This window comes from Chiroxiphia lanceolata, chromosome 20 (assembly GCF_009829145.1).
Source record: "Chiroxiphia lanceolata isolate bChiLan1 chromosome 20, bChiLan1.pri, whole genome shotgun sequence".
In the NCBI taxonomy this organism is placed as follows: domain Eukaryota; kingdom Metazoa; phylum Chordata; class Aves; order Passeriformes; family Pipridae; genus Chiroxiphia; species Chiroxiphia lanceolata.
The window spans coordinates 7,359,860-7,379,061 of record NC_045656.1 but is presented as its reverse complement, the minus strand read 5'-3'; the positions used below and the strand labels follow the sequence as shown (position 1 = coordinate 7,379,061).

General features: G+C 43.3%; 1 protein-coding gene across 3 annotated transcripts in view; it reads right to left on the bottom strand.

The window, feature by feature from the left end:
* Window positions 1-19,202, bottom strand: part of TAOK1 (TAO kinase 1) — a 65,320-nt gene that overhangs the window by 3,295 nt on the left and 42,823 nt on the right. For 2 of the 3 annotated variants that reach the window (XM_032707733.1, XM_032707734.1), the window contains exons 9-19: window positions 18,591-18,684; window positions 17,117-17,198; window positions 14,996-15,163; window positions 13,959-14,162; window positions 12,636-12,770; window positions 11,824-12,060; window positions 10,931-11,059; window positions 9,237-9,440; window positions 8,484-8,723; window positions 4,725-4,937; window positions 3,471-3,653 (exon numbers count right to left, since the gene is read on the bottom strand). In XM_032707733.1, coding sequence (XP_032563624.1) covers window positions 3,471-3,653; window positions 4,725-4,937; window positions 8,484-8,723; window positions 9,237-9,440; window positions 10,931-11,059; window positions 11,824-12,060; window positions 12,636-12,770; window positions 13,959-14,162; window positions 14,996-15,163; window positions 17,117-17,198; window positions 18,591-18,684 — 1,889 coding nt within the window. The remainder of the gene's footprint in view (window positions 1-3,470; window positions 3,654-4,724; window positions 4,938-8,483; window positions 8,724-9,236; window positions 9,441-10,930; window positions 11,060-11,823; window positions 12,061-12,635; window positions 12,771-13,958; window positions 14,163-14,995; window positions 15,164-17,116; window positions 17,199-18,590; window positions 18,685-19,202) is intronic. The other variant, XM_032707735.1, reaches the window with a different exon arrangement.

The window sequence follows — 19,202 nt, the reverse complement described above, 5'->3', positions numbered from 1 at the left end:
GTTCAGTCCCACAGATCTGCACAGCCCAAAGCGTGTTGAACACCAGTTGGAGGGTGTTGGTCTCCATTCCCTGGTGAATATACAAGTTTTAGGGAGGTGAATACAAAAAGTTTGCACTCATACCAACAGCTTGACATAGATTAATCTTTTAAGATACAGCAAAGTCTACAGCTTCCATAGAAGCCTACTGGGAAAGCACCTTCAGGTGCAGCCAAACACTTGCCAATGCCCTAACGTGACCTTCACCATTTGTAGCTGAATCTGATGATGATGACTACTGTTTTCTCCAGGATGCACAAGCCCACGTTCAGCTTCCTCTCTAATGTTCACTGACCAGATTTTCTTAGCTCATGTATTTATCACCTCCTATCCACCCCTTTCCTAATTTGGCTTCTCATATTTCACTACCCTGGTACTTTCTTCAGGGTGTGTGGCTGAAGGACGTAGGCAGTGCTGTTTGAGTTGTGTGGCAGGTTATTAGCTAGATGATATGCAAGCTGGCAACTCCAATTTCTTCCCCATAACACTGTTCCAAATTGGTTTCCAAGAGTACTTTGGTCGAGGCACTGGCATCAGCACTCTAAGTACCAAAAACACGGGGTTATGGCCTCTTGACACCCACCAGACAGGGATGAAAGCCTTTCTTATTAGAAGTTTTGCAGTCAGGTGGAAAACCAAAGAACCATTATCTTCTTGCCAGCACTGAAAAAGCTACTTTTGGCCTTGTTGAAAAAGAGCAAATGGGTAAAAAGCAGCAGCCAAGACTTTCAGCACAGCTTACTGGCATCTCCCTGCTGTCAGCAGCAATGTGGCCAAGAGGTGTTATCTTGGTCTGCGCTGAAGGTACTGGGCAGAGCCTTGTACTTGTAAGCCCTCTCTTGCCTGAGTCAGGGAATATGCAAAGTGATTTCATCTGGAATTTCGGAAACAATCTGCTCCAGCATGAGTCATCTCCTGAGCCATTTGGGGCTTTCAGAAACTCCTTCTCCACTTGCCTGTTTCTTAGCTCTAGGTGAATGACAGACTCTGCATGGAGCAGCCTTGCTCACTATTCCCGCTGAAAGCCATGAAGGCAGAAGAGGAAGAAGGTGCCTTCTCTAACATTAGCTCTTTAAAATGCTCCACTTGTTTTTTTCCCCACTCCTGCTATCTAAGCAGAATTCTCCTTTTTCAATGTCTTCAGCATGTCACTGTTTTCAGGCTCTGTGACAGGGTAACACACAGGACTTGGTGCAACTGAACTTCACTGAAAGGCCTGACACCGTGCTAAAATGACATCCCTCAAATGGCCTCGGGATGCAGGACTCTGAAGATGAAGTGTCTGAGGCATGTGGGAAGGAAAGGAGTAAATCTGAAGTCTTTTAAAGACACTCTTGGGACATGCTCATTACTGGTGCAACACAAACAACAATGCATCAGGGTATGGCTTGTACAGTGCCTCAGCCTCTGGCACTCGGAGGCTGCACATGGATGGGGTTTGGCTACTCCCTCTTTGTTCCAGGCCTGGACACTTATGCTCTGGTGAGTTATGGGGATGGGCACCACTAAAAATTAAGAGTAGCCTGCTGAGAAAGAAGCAGAGTCCTATGCACACACTAACTTCTGGAATCTGGTTTATTATTGAACACCAGGGACTGACTTTGCCACAGGCTACACATTTATTTGCGCATATAAATGCAGACACTCATCTTGTGCACATACCTGCCCTTTCTCTGGCTGCCAGCTTCAGTTAGTACATGCCAGCAAATACCAGGTGACATCGCTGAGGGACCCACACCAGAATACTCTCAACTCTTAATTCTTACAAAAACAGAACACCACCTCTCCTCCCAAAAAACACCCCTGCAAAAGAAGGATGTGTCTGCCTTTGCACCCACATGTTTTCCCCTGAGTTGCTGCCAAGTGACTGTAACCCCACCAAGGTCTCACTGCTGGTCCATGACTTTGTGATTTGCATGTGCCAGGACTGCATGTACTGCCAAATGAACCTATGGAAGTTGAAGCCCCATCAAATTTTTTGCTACTCTAAGGCAATACAGGAATACAAACACACAAAAGATCATGCTAGGTCTTATTTTTATCCTTTTTTTCCTCTCTATGCAATAGCATTGCCAAGCTTCCTACCACCATTACTGATGCCAAATGCTCCACATGGGCTTTCCATGCACAGAGACTTCAATCCTGGTCCACAATGAAAGACGTCTACAACTTTATTACTGGTTGATGTGAGTTTCCTTAAGTCACTGGCCTCACTGCAACTTTTAACATAACACTATCTGCAACACACTCTGCTCCCACAGAACAAGCACTGGCTCACTGTGGCACACTTCTTTCCCAGAGCAGCTCATGCCACCAGAGGGCAATGCACCTCCAGCATAAATCCATGCTCAAATGCCAGGCTGTGACGGGAGCTGGGACCAAAATAACTAGCGATGGTGTCTAAAGACAGCTATTGCACACGTCAGTGTCACACGGGAACTCTTCTTTCACAAATTCAGCTGTTTTCAGAGTCGTGTCCACTTGCAGGAGACCAAAGCTGAACAGGACTGTGCTGTATCCTTGGGGATGCTCCCTCGGCTGGCCATGAGGTGGAGCAGTGTTATGTGGACTACCCCAGTATCCATCCATTAGCCTCTGGGAGAACTGATGTGTAAAGAACCTCCAGGCCACAGAGTAATTGCCCTAATTTAATAATCGCTGGTCAACAAACTTGGGAACTGTAGTGTGAATGGTGATGGCTGGCACCCACAGGGCAAATCCAAGGGGAAAGGGACTGCAGGAGGAAGGGTGATTGTGTATTTCCTTTCACTGACTGATGCATTTCCCTTCCCTTAGTTTGTCTAGGCCACTTACGCTTCCATACACACCACATGTCTGACACTGCATAGAAAAACAAACTTCAACAAGGAGCAACTGTCCCCCATGCTTGTGGTTCTGGCTGCGTCAGTTTGCTCCAGAGACACAAAATTTCATAGGGAAGCTGCAGCCTGGTCTCCACAGACTGACAAATGGAGTAGATCTGCAGTAAAATATTATTACCACAAAACACACAGTCTCAAATACATTTTAGCTTTTGTTCCCTCTCCTCAAAGACCTACTACTGATATTATGCTAATTCCCAAAGCCCCCGCCCCAGCTTTAGGTTGTTACTGTCTGTTCTCTGTTGAGCCAGGGAAGCTAATCTGCAGCTCAGAGAGAACAGTTCACTTTCCCTTCTGCCCAGAGAGGCACAGCTCCCTCTGGCACACTTCAGGCAGTTCTATCCTAGCCAGAAGTTGCTCACGAAGGAGGGCTGAGCTGGCAAAAAGTTTAGTCTATGTGTCACTGAGCTTTCACCCCAGAGAGACAAATACCCAAATGATCTGTGTTACTATATACAGCAAGGTAAAAGCAGTTTCTCTCTCACTGATAAGTGCAATTTAAGATCTGAAATATGGAGCATGCTAAGGATGCTCACATGCCCATTTTACCTTCTGCTCAAGGAGGGCCCGACGGAGGGATACCCTCTGTTCAAGATCACGCAGCTCCCGATCATGCTGGGCTTCTGCCTGCATCTTGATTTTACTCTGATATGCGTTCAGCAGCTCCAATTCTTGCTGCAGCTGCATCTTCAAAACCTGGCACTCTGCTTCCTGCGCCTCATCCAAACGCAGCTGGGAAGGACAGACAATAGAGACGTTTCACCATGGGGTAACCACTGCTGACACTCCAGGGAAGGACCGCGGGGAGGGGGAGAATGGGATGGGACATTGTTTTCTCAGCAATACAATTGGTCTCTATTGTACTTCGCTTCGCTGAACAGAGGACCTATAGTGACAAAGACTGGTGACAGTGAGCCCACAGCACTGATGCAAGTGATGCTGATGAGCAGTGGCGCCTCAGGAACCGAGATCCACACTGCAGAGACCAGACTGCTGGAGGTGCAAACATCCTCAGCTCTCCTTTTGCTAGAGGCAAAGAGAAGCTCTCTTGCTCTGTTCAACTGGATTAACCAATTACCTGTACACAGGAGACTTAAGACCACAGTCCCGCCAATGCAGGACTTGGGCAAAAGAATATAATGAAATAAACCTAAAAGCAATAGGACACTGAACTTTTAACCTTCCCATCATAAATGAAGCCAGCTACCCTGCCTCACAGCATCAAATTGATGTAGAAAGCAGCGTGAGCAGGATGCAATATGCAGGAAGTGCAAAGAAAAGTGCACATTCAGTTGTAGCAAGGACTTGAAGCATTGCTCATGTGGTCATTCCTTAAAGAAGGAATCACAGAACTTTCACAACATTTTGCCGTCAGATTTACAGCCAAAACTCTGGACTCCTCCATGACTCACAATGAGCATCTTCCACCAGTGGGACATGTTTTGGTTGGTAATATCAACAAATCAAAAGCTAAATGACTTATGACAGCCAGATGCACACTATTTAATGATGCTCTAACAGGGATGTTTATGTTGCCACATTTCATGCAAAAGCAGTCCTCTGGCCACACAGATGCATCACTTTGCATCTCTGCAACAGCAGCTTCAGCTTCAGCCTGCCTGGGGAGGGTAGTGTGTCTTTCCTCTGCGTTTGAATGCTGCTTTTTAAACACAGAGGAAGGACTGTGCAGGGTATGGCATGTGCAGCAAGGAAGCAGAAAGCCTGCTGTCAGGATACAGAGCCGTTAAAATGCAAACATCCCTCTTTGGCTGAGGAACCCTGGGTCCCTCGGAGGCGACTCACAGCTTGTGTAGAGAGCATTTCATTAATGCTGTGATCATACTGCTCAGCCAGGATAGCCAGCTTCCGGGTCTGCTCCTCCTTGAGCCGTTTGAGGACAGCTTTATGTTCACTCTTTGGCGTGGTCTCCAGCAGATGGTTTCTCAGTGCTTTGTACTGTCTGGTTTGGATCTTGCATGTATCCTGAAACTGCTTCTTTATCTGTAGTTCTTTTGACTGGAAAGATGGAGGGGACACAAAGAAAAAACCAGCATGTTTCAAATGAGCGAAATATCCATTCAAATGGATATTTAGGATTACATTAAGGATATGAGTTCAAGAATCCACAAATGTATATTAACATCTACAGTGCAAGGAGGGAAGCAAAATACACAAGAGGCAATGACTATTGCTGCAGCTGCTTTGACATTGCTACTGTGTGAAACAATTACAATACAGACACTTTTATAACAAAGCTCCAGCCTAAATACAGCTGTCTCTGCACAAAGAGCCTCACATTTGTCACTGGACTGGATCCAGTCCTGGGTGTTGCTTTTCAAGAAAAGTTCTTGAGGGACAGGACTAATATTTATTAGCACCAAAAGCCATACTTACACATGACTGTGCTTGTATGGCACATATATATGAACAGCATTTAATGTTATGAAAAGCAGCAGATCTGGTGCATGGGAAGGGACAGGGAAAAAGAATGACACTTTTTCCACTGAGGATTTGATGAAATTAAGATGTATTCTAACCCTTGATATTAAGAGTCTGGTTTTCATAAACTCAAAAATGGTTGGGAAATATTAGATGCTTAAAAATGTACACCACAAGAACATTAGTATTGTGTGAGTCTAGCAAACAAAACAATTCCCCAGTCCCACTGGAGGCTTACTGGAGATGGAGTTTTCCTCCCTTTGCACTTGCTACCACCTCTGTATTGTTTAGATACTTAACTGTGATTGCACACAGGGTTAACAAACACCAGTCCTGGAAAAGGTATCAGGATCTGATTTTGCTGTAGGACCTTGAGGAAATTAATTACTTTTTTCCTTTTACCTGCCTCCCGAGCAGCTCGTGAGGGTTAACATCTACTAAGATGTTAAGACCCTGGAAAGGAGGGTGTTCTGGGGTTCTCTGTATGTTTCTGCAGGAGGGCTGGCAAGGATACTTCTAACTAAGCAAAACCCAGAAGTGATGAGCAATGGTGGTTAACTGACAAATGGTCAAGTTCACCATGGTAAGAATAAATAAATAAATAACCCCCAATTACTAAAATCAGACACCAGGCAGTCAGTATACACTATGGGCCTTCCCCTTAGCCACCATGGCCAAATCCTGAAGCACTGGAGACAGGAATAGAATACACAACCAGATTCCTGTCCTTCAAGGAAGCTGGAGGAGCTCTGGGATATGAACCTGTGTATGCCTCACATCAGCTCCTCCACTGCTTCTCCTGGCATTAACTCAAGACTCAGCAGGGCAGGTGGAAAGCACAGCACTTGAAGCCACCTCGAAAGGTATCCAGCCCAATTTAGATACCAGCACACTTTGCTGCATAAAAGAACAATAACACTTTGCTAGCCTGATGCAGAAAACAGGACAGACACGGGTTTCATTCAAACCAAAACACGTATCACAGAGAGGAATGCATTGCTTTTAACCTTTCTAAATTTCACAGGAAGATATTTCCCTCCAGGAAACCTTTAAGGTTATTTCTCCCTGCCCTTAAGGGAAGTGTCAGCAGGTTACACATTCCCATCAGGGACCTGGTCACAGCAAAACACTATCAACCTATTTTGTCCTCATTTTCTGTGAAGTCTTGCTTGGACACCAGACTCTGTTTACAGGCTTCCAATCCAAAGGCTTTAACAACAGGAAACAGAAGGGAGGGGTAAGATTTCCAGTCAGACTTCTGACAAGATCATTTTGACCTATTATTGTGAAATACCAGCAAGAGGGTATTTGCATCACAATTAACACACTCAAAATAATAACAGCCGTTTTCACTGAAGGGTGAATTCTAGCTATGGGTCCTTCTGGTGCTGTCACAGAACAGACACTGACCGTTAAAAACCTGCTTCCAGGACAAAGGGCCTCACTAAATAACAAAGGGAAAGCCTGAAACGTGCCCTTGAGGGAAAACGTTGCTGGAGAGAGAAACTGAACAAATGGTCAAATTATCTATTCAATTAAGAATACTTGCCTGCATTAGTCAGAAGCAGGAGAAGGAGTTAATGCTAGAGAACAGCCTCAATAAAGAGGGGATTGTGCTACAAACCCAACGGTTGTCCACAGGCTGCATTATTAGCACTGTGTGTACGCAAAGGTGCAGGATTGACAGCTCAAGCCTGAAATCCTTCACTAATCACAGAACAGCCATGCAAAGCAAAGTGCAAGCTTTCCATGCTCCCTGCAAAACGCTCCAGCCCTGTCCTCCCTGGAAAAGGGAAGAGGTTGGAGAGTCTGCAGAGGTGAGAGGGTAGCCAAGTCCCTGCAGCCCAGAGAGACCACGGATCCTGCTGTCCTGACTGCAGCCAGGGAAGGAGAACGGACATGCTGCCCACTCGTGTTTGCACCGCATCACCTTGGGGAGGCAGAACCCATTCATGCTAATCTCAGAAGGATCAACCTAATACAGCTGCTTCAGTTTTATTCAGCTCAGAGTGCAGCACAGCTTCCCTGTGAAGTCATCAGCTATTTATACACTATATCCTTGGAGATTCTCAACAGCGATCAGATGGTCCCTTGTTCTTACAAGCCAGGTTTTCACTATTTAATATTATTCTAATATTGACAAATCAGGTGTAATTTTTTCTCTTCTGAAGTTTTATTTTCAAGTTGGTTATTTTCTCTGTAAAAAGGGTAATTTGCAGGTGGTGAAAAACTAAATCAGATGGGAAATATGAAGAGGAAAGACCTAGAACAAAAAAGAAACCCCATGTTCAGTATGCCATACACTCGTTTTTTTACTGGCACAGCTGAACACTGGGTGGAGAGAAGAAGTCTGCCTCCTCAAAGGAATGTACCAGGCAGCTTTGTGAAAGGCCTTATACTCCCTTCTCAGACACTTCAGAATAAACCACTGGACTTCTTTGGATGAAGTGAAGGCTTACAATGAAAACACTAAAAGCCTCAATTACAGAGGCCTCATAGTTCTGGTCAGCCACCACAGCTACAAGGGCAGCATGAGAAACCCAGGAGAGACAACACAGCAAAGGTCAGTACCAGGAGCTTCCTGAGGACACTGCACTTGGCTGGTGTCTCTCTCTTCCCCCTCCCCCCCACTTGCTACTATGTCAGCCTTAATATAAAAACAGTAACCAGGTGAGTTAGCCAAGCCTGATAGTGCAGTTCATTTTGATGCACACAGCAACACAAAAGCTTTTGGGTTTTGTTTTTAAATTACACTGCTTCATTACAGAAAAATAAAGATTTTATTCCTGTCTATGGGGGAGAAGAGGATCAGAAAATGGTGTAGGAGGAAGAAAGGGGGGGAAAGGGTAGTGCAAAGATTAAATGCATTTTAAATACCCCAAAAAGGGAGGGACATTGCTGAGAAGAGCTTTCCAAATAAACGGAAGGAATAGTGCTGCTGTGGCCTGCTTGCAATACACTGCAACCCTGATCACCCCTGCTGTGGTGCTTGCAGACACCTTTCAAACTAACCAGCTTCCAAGTACCTTGGCCCTGCCCACAGTGCAAACAAGAACTGAGCTGTAACAGACCCCTCTTCCACCACCACCAGCTCGCACCCAGAGTTCCCACATCCCTTAGTACCTTCAGGCTCTTGGGCTGCTGCCGGACCTCCATGACGTGCTTACGCCTCAGCTCCCGCTCCCGGCGCTTGTTGTATTCCAGCTGGTTGGTGAGCTCGGTCTGGTGCTGGAGTCGGATCAGCTCACAGCGCATCTTCTGGATGGTACTGAGATGGCGGAACTCCAGCTCCTGCATGGACTCGTGCTGACGCAGCAGCATGGCATGCTCCAGGTCCTTCTGTGTCTGCCTTTTGTTTAGCTCCTAACAGGAGGACAGAGGGAATTATTAGATTCTTTGTACTTACTTGGATTTCCGTTCACAAAGTGACATTTCGCTTTGTTCACAAGGGCATTTCTCTCCTTCCAAGGCATTTGAGGACAGAGCACAGAGTTTCTTCGTCTTATCAGCAGCAGACAGCAACGCCACCGGTAATTTTTCCTTCCTCATTTCACTTTTCTTCTTCCTGTTCTAGATGCTCAACAGGATTCACAGTAAGCATTTTCTGGAAAGGACTGTAACTGTTGTGTCTGATAACTTTTTGGATCTAACAATTCTCCTGCAATAGGGCACTAATCTGAACATTTGATGCCGCGTGATCCCTAAATGTCACAGGGATTACCAGATGGCATTTCAAAGCATCGAACCATTGTTTTACCAAAACACTTTGGATGTGGAAACTAACACTTCCGTTTGATTGGAGCTGGACTGCAGGTGCTCCTGTGAGATGCACTTCACACACATGATTCCAGGTCTCATCTCTGCCTGTTCTCTTACCTCCCGAACCAGGTCCTGCTCCAGGTTATGGCGTCCAAGGAGCATCCGTCTCTTGAAGCGGCGACACTCCAGCTCCAAGTATTGCCTCTGACGCCTCAGTAAGTTGGCCTCTTCCTCTGCCTGGAAATGCTGGATGTTCTCCTTCTGCTTGGAGAGCCACTCCTGCTTCTCCTTCTTTGGAGTGCTCTGGTTTTCATTCAGCTCCTGATAACAGCAAGGGAATCAATTGTGAAACAGTCACACAAACCTCCTTGGTCGTGAGCAACTAGACAGACCTGACTAATAAACAATGCCTCAAAGCTGTTCTACTCTCTCTTCTCCAAAGCTGGTTGGAGAAACATCCCAGCCTCTACAAAATGCTTTGTATCACATTCTAAGGGTGTTCCAGGAGACAATTCACAGAGAAGCAAATTTAAACTACAACTTTTTTTTTGCACTGGTCGTTTTAACTGGCCAAAATGCTGGTTTGTATCCACAGTTTTCAGGCATATATATTAGCTCAAAACATCAAAATGATGGCTTGCCACTGAAAACACTTGGAGGTCCTGCCATACTGCCCAACAGACATTTTTACAGGCTCCCAAAGGACTTAAAGGAGGAGGAAAGCATTGACATCCTGTTGTTCAAACATAACTCCAGCCACATGAAGCAGATCTGAAAATTTGTGTCTTGCTTGATCAGAACACATATCCATTTTACAGTAACTCACTGAGGCAGAGACACTCACTGAGATGCCATAACTTACGAAAACAATATAATGAAGTTCACAGGTGAAACTCCACATCTGTACTGCACTCAGTACATAGCTTAAAGTATCTTTGGCAAAAGACTCTGCTTGCTTGAATTGCATACTAGAGATATCCATGCAGTAATTAAGACTTGTTGTGATACATTTCAACTGAAGTATGAGACAGAACTCCTCTGTATTTCTTCAGTGTTTCTTGGTGCTCTGTGATCTACTGCCCACTTAGAAAAAGATTCTATGTTATTATAAAGAGCCCACACTACTATGGGCTTTGTTAGATCTTTCTTGGCTCTGCTGTTCTTTAGCCTTTTTTTTCTCCTGGGAAATGTCTATGTTTGGGAATATTCCCCTTTGGAGCAAGTTCCAAAGTTGCATCACACAAGTCGATGGTTGAGCACTAAATGGTTCTTTCAAAAAAATTATTTATAGTCCTTACAGTTTCAGTCCACAAAAAGAATCAGGAAGTTTGATTCTACAGTTTCTCTTCATTTCACAGAGATCTTGATTTTCACTACAATGCAGTGATTATTAAATAATTACACAACTTTCTACATTAAAATTAAATAGTGTTTTTCAGGTATTTTCCCTAAAAAAAATGCAGGTCATGTATGAGAAAAATGCTCATGACCTTTCATAGACTACATCCTTTCATTCCTTAAGATTGCCAAATTTGCATGTTTTGGGCTAAAAAGCAACATTAAACAATGGAGAGGTAAGTGCTTTCACGATAAACATGTAAGAGCCAATAAATAAATAAACTCTCTTATTCTAAGGTCAAAGATATGAAACAAATACAGTATGAACAAGACTCTGCTCGTGAAATGCAGAACTTGCTGCAATCCTGTGAAAGATCTCTGGTGCACAGTGTTATCTTTATTTCTGAATGTTCACCACTCACACTGTATCACACGCTGCACTATATTCACATTTGTCATTACAGATGAGTTACCTCTTTCAGTTGCTCTTTACGGAGTTTATATTCTCTCTTCTGGGACTCCAGGAAACTGTTCAATTCTTTTTTCTGTTGGGCCTGAATATGCTGTTGAAACTTCTTTTCTTCATTGGCCATCACTTTAGCCTACAACAAAGCCAGCAGCAAATCAGTCTGAGTCCCAATGGATTACAGCTTGTGTTCCATTTCAGCACCAAGACCCAGAATTCATGGTACAGTCAGCACGATACTCACCATGACTCTGGATAAGTGAAAATCCCAGGAGCTTGCCCTCACTCTCTCCTCATTCCCCATCCCATCAAAGCATCCAGCAGAGTCCCTTTCCAGTGCCTCATTCCCTCAGCCCTATTGTTCAGCTAGTCTTGTCTAACGAAGTCAACACCTTATGATAAACTATATCCTCAGCCCTCCACTGAGAGACTCGAGATGAAAAAAGAATCAATAATAACTGCTGTAGGCAGCACCACTTCATTATCAATTATTTAAAAGCATAAAACTCCCATATCCATACACAACTAGACAGTGAACATTTAAGTGTAGCTGGCACATTTCTCCGCAGGCTAATCTGCCTCCACAACACTCGATGGAGTCAGTTATTGACAGCACATCCATGGCAAGGGAGGGGAAAACCCTCACAGTGTTTCTTCTGGGGTCGGTATTCTAATATTCAGTGTTAACACACTGTGGTGAAGGACATACCTGTCCTCTAGTTACATCACCCCTTAGTGTAAGGAGGTGATTTATCAGCCTTTTTCTAATTAGCAATTTGCTTGGCTCCTGAACACAAGACATGTAAGAGACTCTGCTCACTGCCATCACTGGTGAGGGGAAGTGGACAATTCAACATAACTGACAAACACAGGCTGGTCTGATAAGCAGTAACCTCCTACCTCTTTCTCCATGGCTGCTTGGTGCTTTTTAATTAGCTTTTCCATTTCTGCAGCAAAATTGTTACGCTGTGTTTCAAGATCTTTGTCCAACCTGAGGCGATGCTCGTCCATCTCTGCCTTCAGTTTATTCTCTAATGCCATCAGTTGCTTCTGGTGCTGCCGTCTCATACGTTTATAGCCAGACATCTGCTCTCGGAGCTCAGAGTCTTGTTCATGTTCCTGCATTTGCCTTGTCACCTAGGAAGATAACCACATCGGGCCAAAGGAAGTTAATGCTGCCTAATCTGCTTTTCAGCAGTCTTCAAACCACAAAAGAAAACGATTCAGTAAAGAAATATGATTTTGTTGTAAAGAAAAGCACACATCCTAATGGCAGCAGAGCAGATTAAAAACTCAATTCTGCTGTAGAAGATAAGCTCACATGGGCTCCAGCAGAAAAACAGTACAATTGTTATAAAGCTAGTACTAAATAATGGCCTTTTAGCCTAATGCAATGAGGGTGGATATATAGACACACACAAATATTCATAATACGCACATGAAAATAAAAGCCAGCTTATTATTATAAATTCTTTCCTACATTCTACCGGGCACATTGGGTTTGAAACTATTTAATATACACAAATTACATTGGCCAAGGTGTCTCATTTATGCTTTATTAGCTGACACTAAACTATTTCAGTGATAGTATCTCAGTCAACGAGGATAGCTCACATGCTGATGAAATCCTGCAAGCTCTAAGTAGTTGCACAGAGCTGTGGTTCAGAGCATCCCTCCCTACACAACTCCATCCAAATCAAACCTCCACGTACCAGCGATGCTGTGCGTATGGTAGCAAAGTGCTCTCGGTTGCGATAATGAGACTTGTGGCGAGATACTTGGGGAGGAGACTGGGGTTCTGATGCCCTTGTTCGAGGATCCGACTCCTCTCTGTAGTTTTCTTCCTCCTTACCAGCAAATGTGAACGTCAGGGAATAAAAAGAATCTGCGTTACTAAAGATTTAGGGGTTTTTTTTTCCGAAACACATTACAAAAGGAAGGAAAAACATTTTACGTTCTTCAGCCCTGAAACATCCTCCTGCCAATAAGATGGGTGAAGGAATACACTGCGACAAGAGCTCTGATCTAGGATCTTCGCTCTTGGAAATTTCACTGTGAATTTTTATTACTAAGAGGAAAATTACTAATTAGAGCTGAAAATGAGAAAAATAAATGGAAAACTGAAAGACGAGTTAAACAGTTTACTTCAACAAAACATGAAAAGTATAAAGTAGATTTTATCAAGTCTGAAAGACAAAACCAACATCTTTGTAACTCTGAAAGACAGAAGATTTTCATTACACCCACTGCAGAAACACCTCAAAGCAAATTTTAGAATTTGTCATGGTGTATTCCACATTCTTATTTTGAGTTTGTCATTCATCACAGCGCGATTACTAGTTAGATATGATACACTAATTAACTCCCCGAGGAAATACCTGTGTCTTTGTTGCATATCTGGGTAAAGAACAAGACATTCTAACCACACCTATCATTAGCCAGGGAAATGGTGGTGCTTTGAGCTAACGAGTGGTAACCCCTCCATGGCAGCATGGTTCCGAGGAACTCTAGCCCAGTTACCCTTCATCGGGCAGAGGGAAAGCAGGGAAGTGGTTTCCACTTCATTTCTTTTTCCATGCACCTTTATTCACTAACCAAATAGTCAAATCAAGTGCTGGGAAGCTGCAGAACAGATTTCAGCTACTATTGTGGGTCTTGAATTTAAGAATTCACTAACGAGGAGGTAAGAAGGTGGAACTCTCACATCCTGTTGTCTGACAAAACAGTGCTCTGCAAATTAAGGGCATCCACTAAACAAGCCTATTTACAACCTGCCATTCCAACTCCTCCCAATAAAGTAAACTGCTTTCAAAACAATTCAATTAGTAAAATAATTTTAGTGAATTAACAAAAATAAACGACTTTCACAGCAACCTTCCCAAGTTTCCAGTGCACATTCATACATTCGGGGCACAATAACAGAACCTGCAGATAATGACTCGGGATTGGAAGCAGTTGACTTTTTGCCGTTGTGCCAACCGAATCCTCTCCCATTTTACACCTTCAAAGTTCACTGGTGAAAATCCAGAGCTTACCGGCTTTAAATGAATGACAGAGCTATTTGACATCACGGTGTGGTCCCCCTCCATCATATCCAGCTCGCTCTTATCATCCGAGGCATCTGGAAGACTGTTAACACTACTGCTTTGGCTACTGGCACTGATAGACATACTAGGAATGGACTGATTACTTCCGACACTATTCACCGTTCCCGTCCTGCCGACACCATGATCTTGTTCCTGCGAGAAAGGAATTATTATGAAAATTCAGACCCATCCCAGTTGTATCTGTGGACATCACCAAATGGAACATTCATTCCATTTCTTTCTAAAGGCATCCACCTGCCATGTCATGGCAGCTTCCACCCTCCAGGCACTGCCATCAAACGTTTTTCTTGTGGGATGTTGGGGAGAGGAAGGAATCAGCCTTGTCAAGATTAACTGGTTGATGTCAGATCCTTTTCAACAGCAAGCCTGTTAACAAGCTGAACTCTATCATGTATCAGCTACAGTGTGTCACCAGAAACTGTTCTGACACCAGCATCACGGGAGTGCTCAGCTGGGACCCTGCACCTTGCAGGTTTCTTTCTGTACTGCAGAACTGCAGTACTGGAGAACTGCAATTCAGAGTCTCCATCACTGCATGGTGACTGCAGCACTCAACTCAAAAAAGATAAATTACTTTCCTTGATGACTTTTTTTTTTTAATAAATCAAGTACAAATTTCTGTGTCTCAGAGAAAACTATAAGATTTTCAAGGCCTTGTAGATATGGTTAAATAGAGATTAACTGCAATTGCTAAAGAGTCCTCATGAAGCCTCATAAACAGGCAAAGAAAGTGAGGATTTACAGAACTGGAAGCTGACTGTTCAAGCATGAACACATGGCACAGCTTCTTGCCAGCACTAGGCATCTACCCTGTTTGTCCTTGTTTGTGCCTTGAGGTAGCTTTATTCCAAGCATCACAGGTGTATAAACAGCCTCCCTTTGTTTTAGCAGTATCTGAGTTGTGGTTATTTAAATGACAGCCTCATTTTCTCTGGTTCAGTGATGAAATCCAACATTTCTCTCACCTCCTCCTCCTCCTGTGTTTCCACTGCAGGGCCATTGTGGGCCTCCTGGAAGAGGAGCTTCTTCATTTTACGATACTGTAGGTTGTCCAGTTCTCTCACTGCATCCTTTGTTCTCTGAATCAGGTCTATTAACACTGTTTCGGGCCGCTCTCGAAGAACAAACATGTGCTATAGAACACACAAACAGGTGAGTGACCTCTCGTGCCTCCAACACACAGGCTTTGAGGATACAACAATGAGCTGTAGTTGGGCTTATTAGCCCTCTTCCCTGCACAGGAGAAGAACACCTTCCCACCTTATGCTGGCACTGGTTTTGAGACTATCTTATGATCCAGATAAATTTCAGAATAATTGCTTTCTGATGGCAGACTTCCACCAAAAAATAAAGATGCAAAAAACCTAGAAATGGTATTTCACATACCACGAAAACGTGCTCAGTATATACCTAGACTTTAGAGACGTTACCTGCTTGTGGTTTAGTGAGGGAAGAGCAACAAGCATCATGTAAAAGCTTAAGATGTAAGGCTGGCTAGTATCTTTAACCAAATGTTAATTAACTCATGAGCTAACCCTCACTATAAAACCCTTTCCCTTGTTTAGAAAAGCCTGAGAATCAAATATTCATCATACAACTCTGAGTCATAAAATAGGCTGTGAACCTTAGAGCCCAGTTCTCGAACAGCTCACCATGTTCTGCTCTTTTTTTTTTTTTTTGGGGAAGATAATCACCACATTTCTCTGCAAAGGTGGCTACATTTTGCCAATAGGTAAAACAAGTCCTGTCTATGTATGTCAGAAGCAGCTTTTGCAGTCTCCAGATGCAATGTGCTGTGCAAGCATGAGTCATTATTAACACCACCGCTACTTTCATTTTGTTCCTTTGGAGAACTGCATTGCTGTTTCCAACATGTCACATTCCCTACCTGTCCCTGTGAAGTGGCATTGCAGCTGTTTCAGACTATAGATATGGAAGGAATACATTCCCAAACATTTCATTTCCATCAATGTTCTCTTTAATTGCAGCACATTGCTCAAAATAAAACCAATCTGCAGAATTCTGAAATGGCAGGACTACACACCCACACCGAAACCTTTCCTGGATAATTGCATTTACTTTCTGAATAGACAGTTTTCAAAGAGGCACAAGTCCTCCGAGCCATTTTTAGGTAAAACCATTCAAAAAAGTGCTGATAAAACCTTCATAAATAGCATCTATTTCCCTGTAATGCAAAAAATTTGGAAAAACACTGTTTAGCAGAAAAAGGGCCAGGATAAAAAGAAACCCAAAATGTCACGACCACTGAAAAGAGAATGACAAGTTAGCAAAATTCTGAATGCCACCTGATGCCACAAAGGAAATCCACCAAAGTCACCCAATAAAGCAGCTCTAACACCCAACTTCTATGCGAGTTCTGTTCACTCAGGAACACGTCAGCTTTTTGCAACAATCTACCCCACTGGCTTTGTCTCCAGACCAGAATGAGGAAAGCCAAGTACCTGCAGCATTCAGGAGCACAAATGAAATAAAAAAAATATCTAAGAAATAAAGCAAAAGAAAACCTGCAGATTGCTAATGCTTCTTCATATCAAGGAAAAATATGGTGAGGAAAAACTGCTTTCCTCTGCCCCCTTTCCCCCAAGGATACTATTAGAACAGCAGATTTCAGGTCTCTGCAAAGCACATAGGTGATGGGAGGGGCTACAAAGCCTTGGAGTGTATACAGAAGAGAATAAAGAGGGAAGTAACAAAATGTATTTGTTAGCTAATGCATGGCAGTTCTGTTGGGATTAATTATAATCACTGCAATGACAGACCGAGTTCAAGAAACAAACTCTCAACAAGTTGATGGTCACCCACTGTCACCTGATGGAGTGACCTTTCATGGTGAGAACTCCAAGGTTGACTTGGACAGTCAGCTGGGAACACTGGGATACTGCAGAGAGGCAGTAAAGCTGGGACTGCCAGCTCAGTACACCCCAGAGCACTCCCAGCTCAAAGGTGTTCAGGCAGAGAGAGCATCACTAAACCATAACCTTGTTCAGCAGATGAGAAAGAACACCATCACAGGGCACAGCCCCTTTTAAGACCATATGGAAAGCAAAAAGGACAAGCAAGCCAACCTTCAGAAGCTCCTCTGATGTAGGCCTGTCTTGAGGAATTTTCTGGAGGCAAGAATCTACGAAGTTTCGAAAATAATCAGACCTGTGTCAAGGAGAGGAAAGAAAAAAATCCATCTGAGTTAACGACCCAGTTTAATTCATTAAGCAATCAAGATACTCACATTTGGGTGCTCTTAGCAGAAAAAGTGGGGAGAAACCACACAGACCCAGTACTTCATCCTACAGCCTCTGACATCCCTAGTCAAGCCAAAGCCCACCACTATGAGCAGGTAGATCCCTTTAACTTACAGACAGAATGTTTTGGTTTAAGAATGCAAAAATACGGCTCAATTCAAGAGGAAGGAGAGTTCTATATAAAAGCAGACAACCAAATAGTTCAGTGTGAGCATCAACTCTGTCAAGTTCTACACTGCACAAATTCTCAAGCTCTAGTAAGAGCCCCTGTCCCATCCCACCTCTGCACAGGTGTTTTATCCAAAACCGGTATTGAAGTACGATTCCTGAAATGCCTCTGGCCCCTCTGACACGACTTTACACTGTTGTGCAATCTGTCACCAGTAAGAATTAAAGTCAGGATCTGTTAAGTAACTTCTCTCCTTCTGTAAGCTAAAAGTCTGTATTTTGCCCCTTCTTTCTTTGAACACAGGTCGTCAGAAGGTCAGGATTATACCTCAAAAACAGCAGTACATCAGTTGAACAGGCTTTATTTCTTTCCACCCTCATTACTCCCCCCATCCCATCCTGTAATGGGAGGGTTTGCTACTGCAAATTTTCAATAAATTAAATTACTGCATTTTTTTGGTCAGAAAAATGCATAAAGAAATTCGAATGTTTAGTCAATCACCAGGGCATGAAATAGCTTAACCAGAAAAATCTCAAAAGTAGAAAAATATTTCTAAAAACAAGGGACAATGTATTATGTTGGAGGCCTAGTACTATGGCTCAGTAAACCACAGTTAGGAAGTTTTTAACTTTTGAAATTAGTTGACTGTGTTTGCTGTTTCAAAAGACAGTTGTTGAGGCTGGAAGGCACAAAATGTTACTACTGTGCTTTATTCTTCTGAAGTTTATGCAACAGACACTTGCCACACACAAGCTGTGTCTTCATCTTGCAGAGCAACACTTCAACAAAACAAGATTTAGGAATTGACAGTGTGGTTTGTGATTAAAAAAACACTAAAAACCACACTTTTGGCAGGCTTGGGAGCTTCAGAAGTTTAGTGACCCACGAATGGAGTTTTTTACAGGGTCTTGTGTTCTTCCAGCAGCATGTCCTGTTTCTGCTACACTGCAGAGTCTCAAATGTATATTTAGTAATTGGTCAACTTTGTGTATAAAATGTATAGTGAATCTAATGAGAAACCTTCCAGCTCACATCCTCCCAACAGGAATCCAGCCATTTCAAGAACTCAGCATGACAAAGCACTCCATTTACAGCAGTTCCCTACAACATTCCTCCCTCAGCAATACTCACCATTCATTAGACTGTAGTGTAGGGGATTCATTCTGCGCTATGTGATATAAGGCACTCATTGCGTTCATGTTAAACAAAGGAGGCTTCCTTTCCGCTGCACACAAGAGAAAAGATGTTTTATACAGGGAGATAGTCCCATGGTTTTGCCCAGAGATTTTTTTTTTTTTAGTTTACATCCCTTTAAACAGAAAACCACATCAGCAAAATCCCTACTGCCTGAACATGGAACCCCAAACCAACCCTACCCTGCAATCAGACAGATATGTTGGCATAAGTCCTGTGCCATTGCAGAAGATGAAAGCCCTTTGAAGATCAAATGCCTTGTCCTCTCAAGCTTTTAAATTACGTGGTTTATCATAGTTGAGTTCTCTGACTCACTGTAATGTACTAAAATAGGAATAAGTTAACAGTAAGCTCTATACTCGGTGTTTAGCCACTAAGCATTCTTGGTTTCATACACTCCCCCCTTCTTTTTTTTTTAATCTACAGTTGCTAAAAAGCTAAGAAATATTTATTTCTAGCAGGACAGCAGTGATGAAGAAAAGGCTGGTTACAAGAACCATCAAATCACACTTAACTGACTAAGCACACGGGCAGGAAGTCAGCAACAGG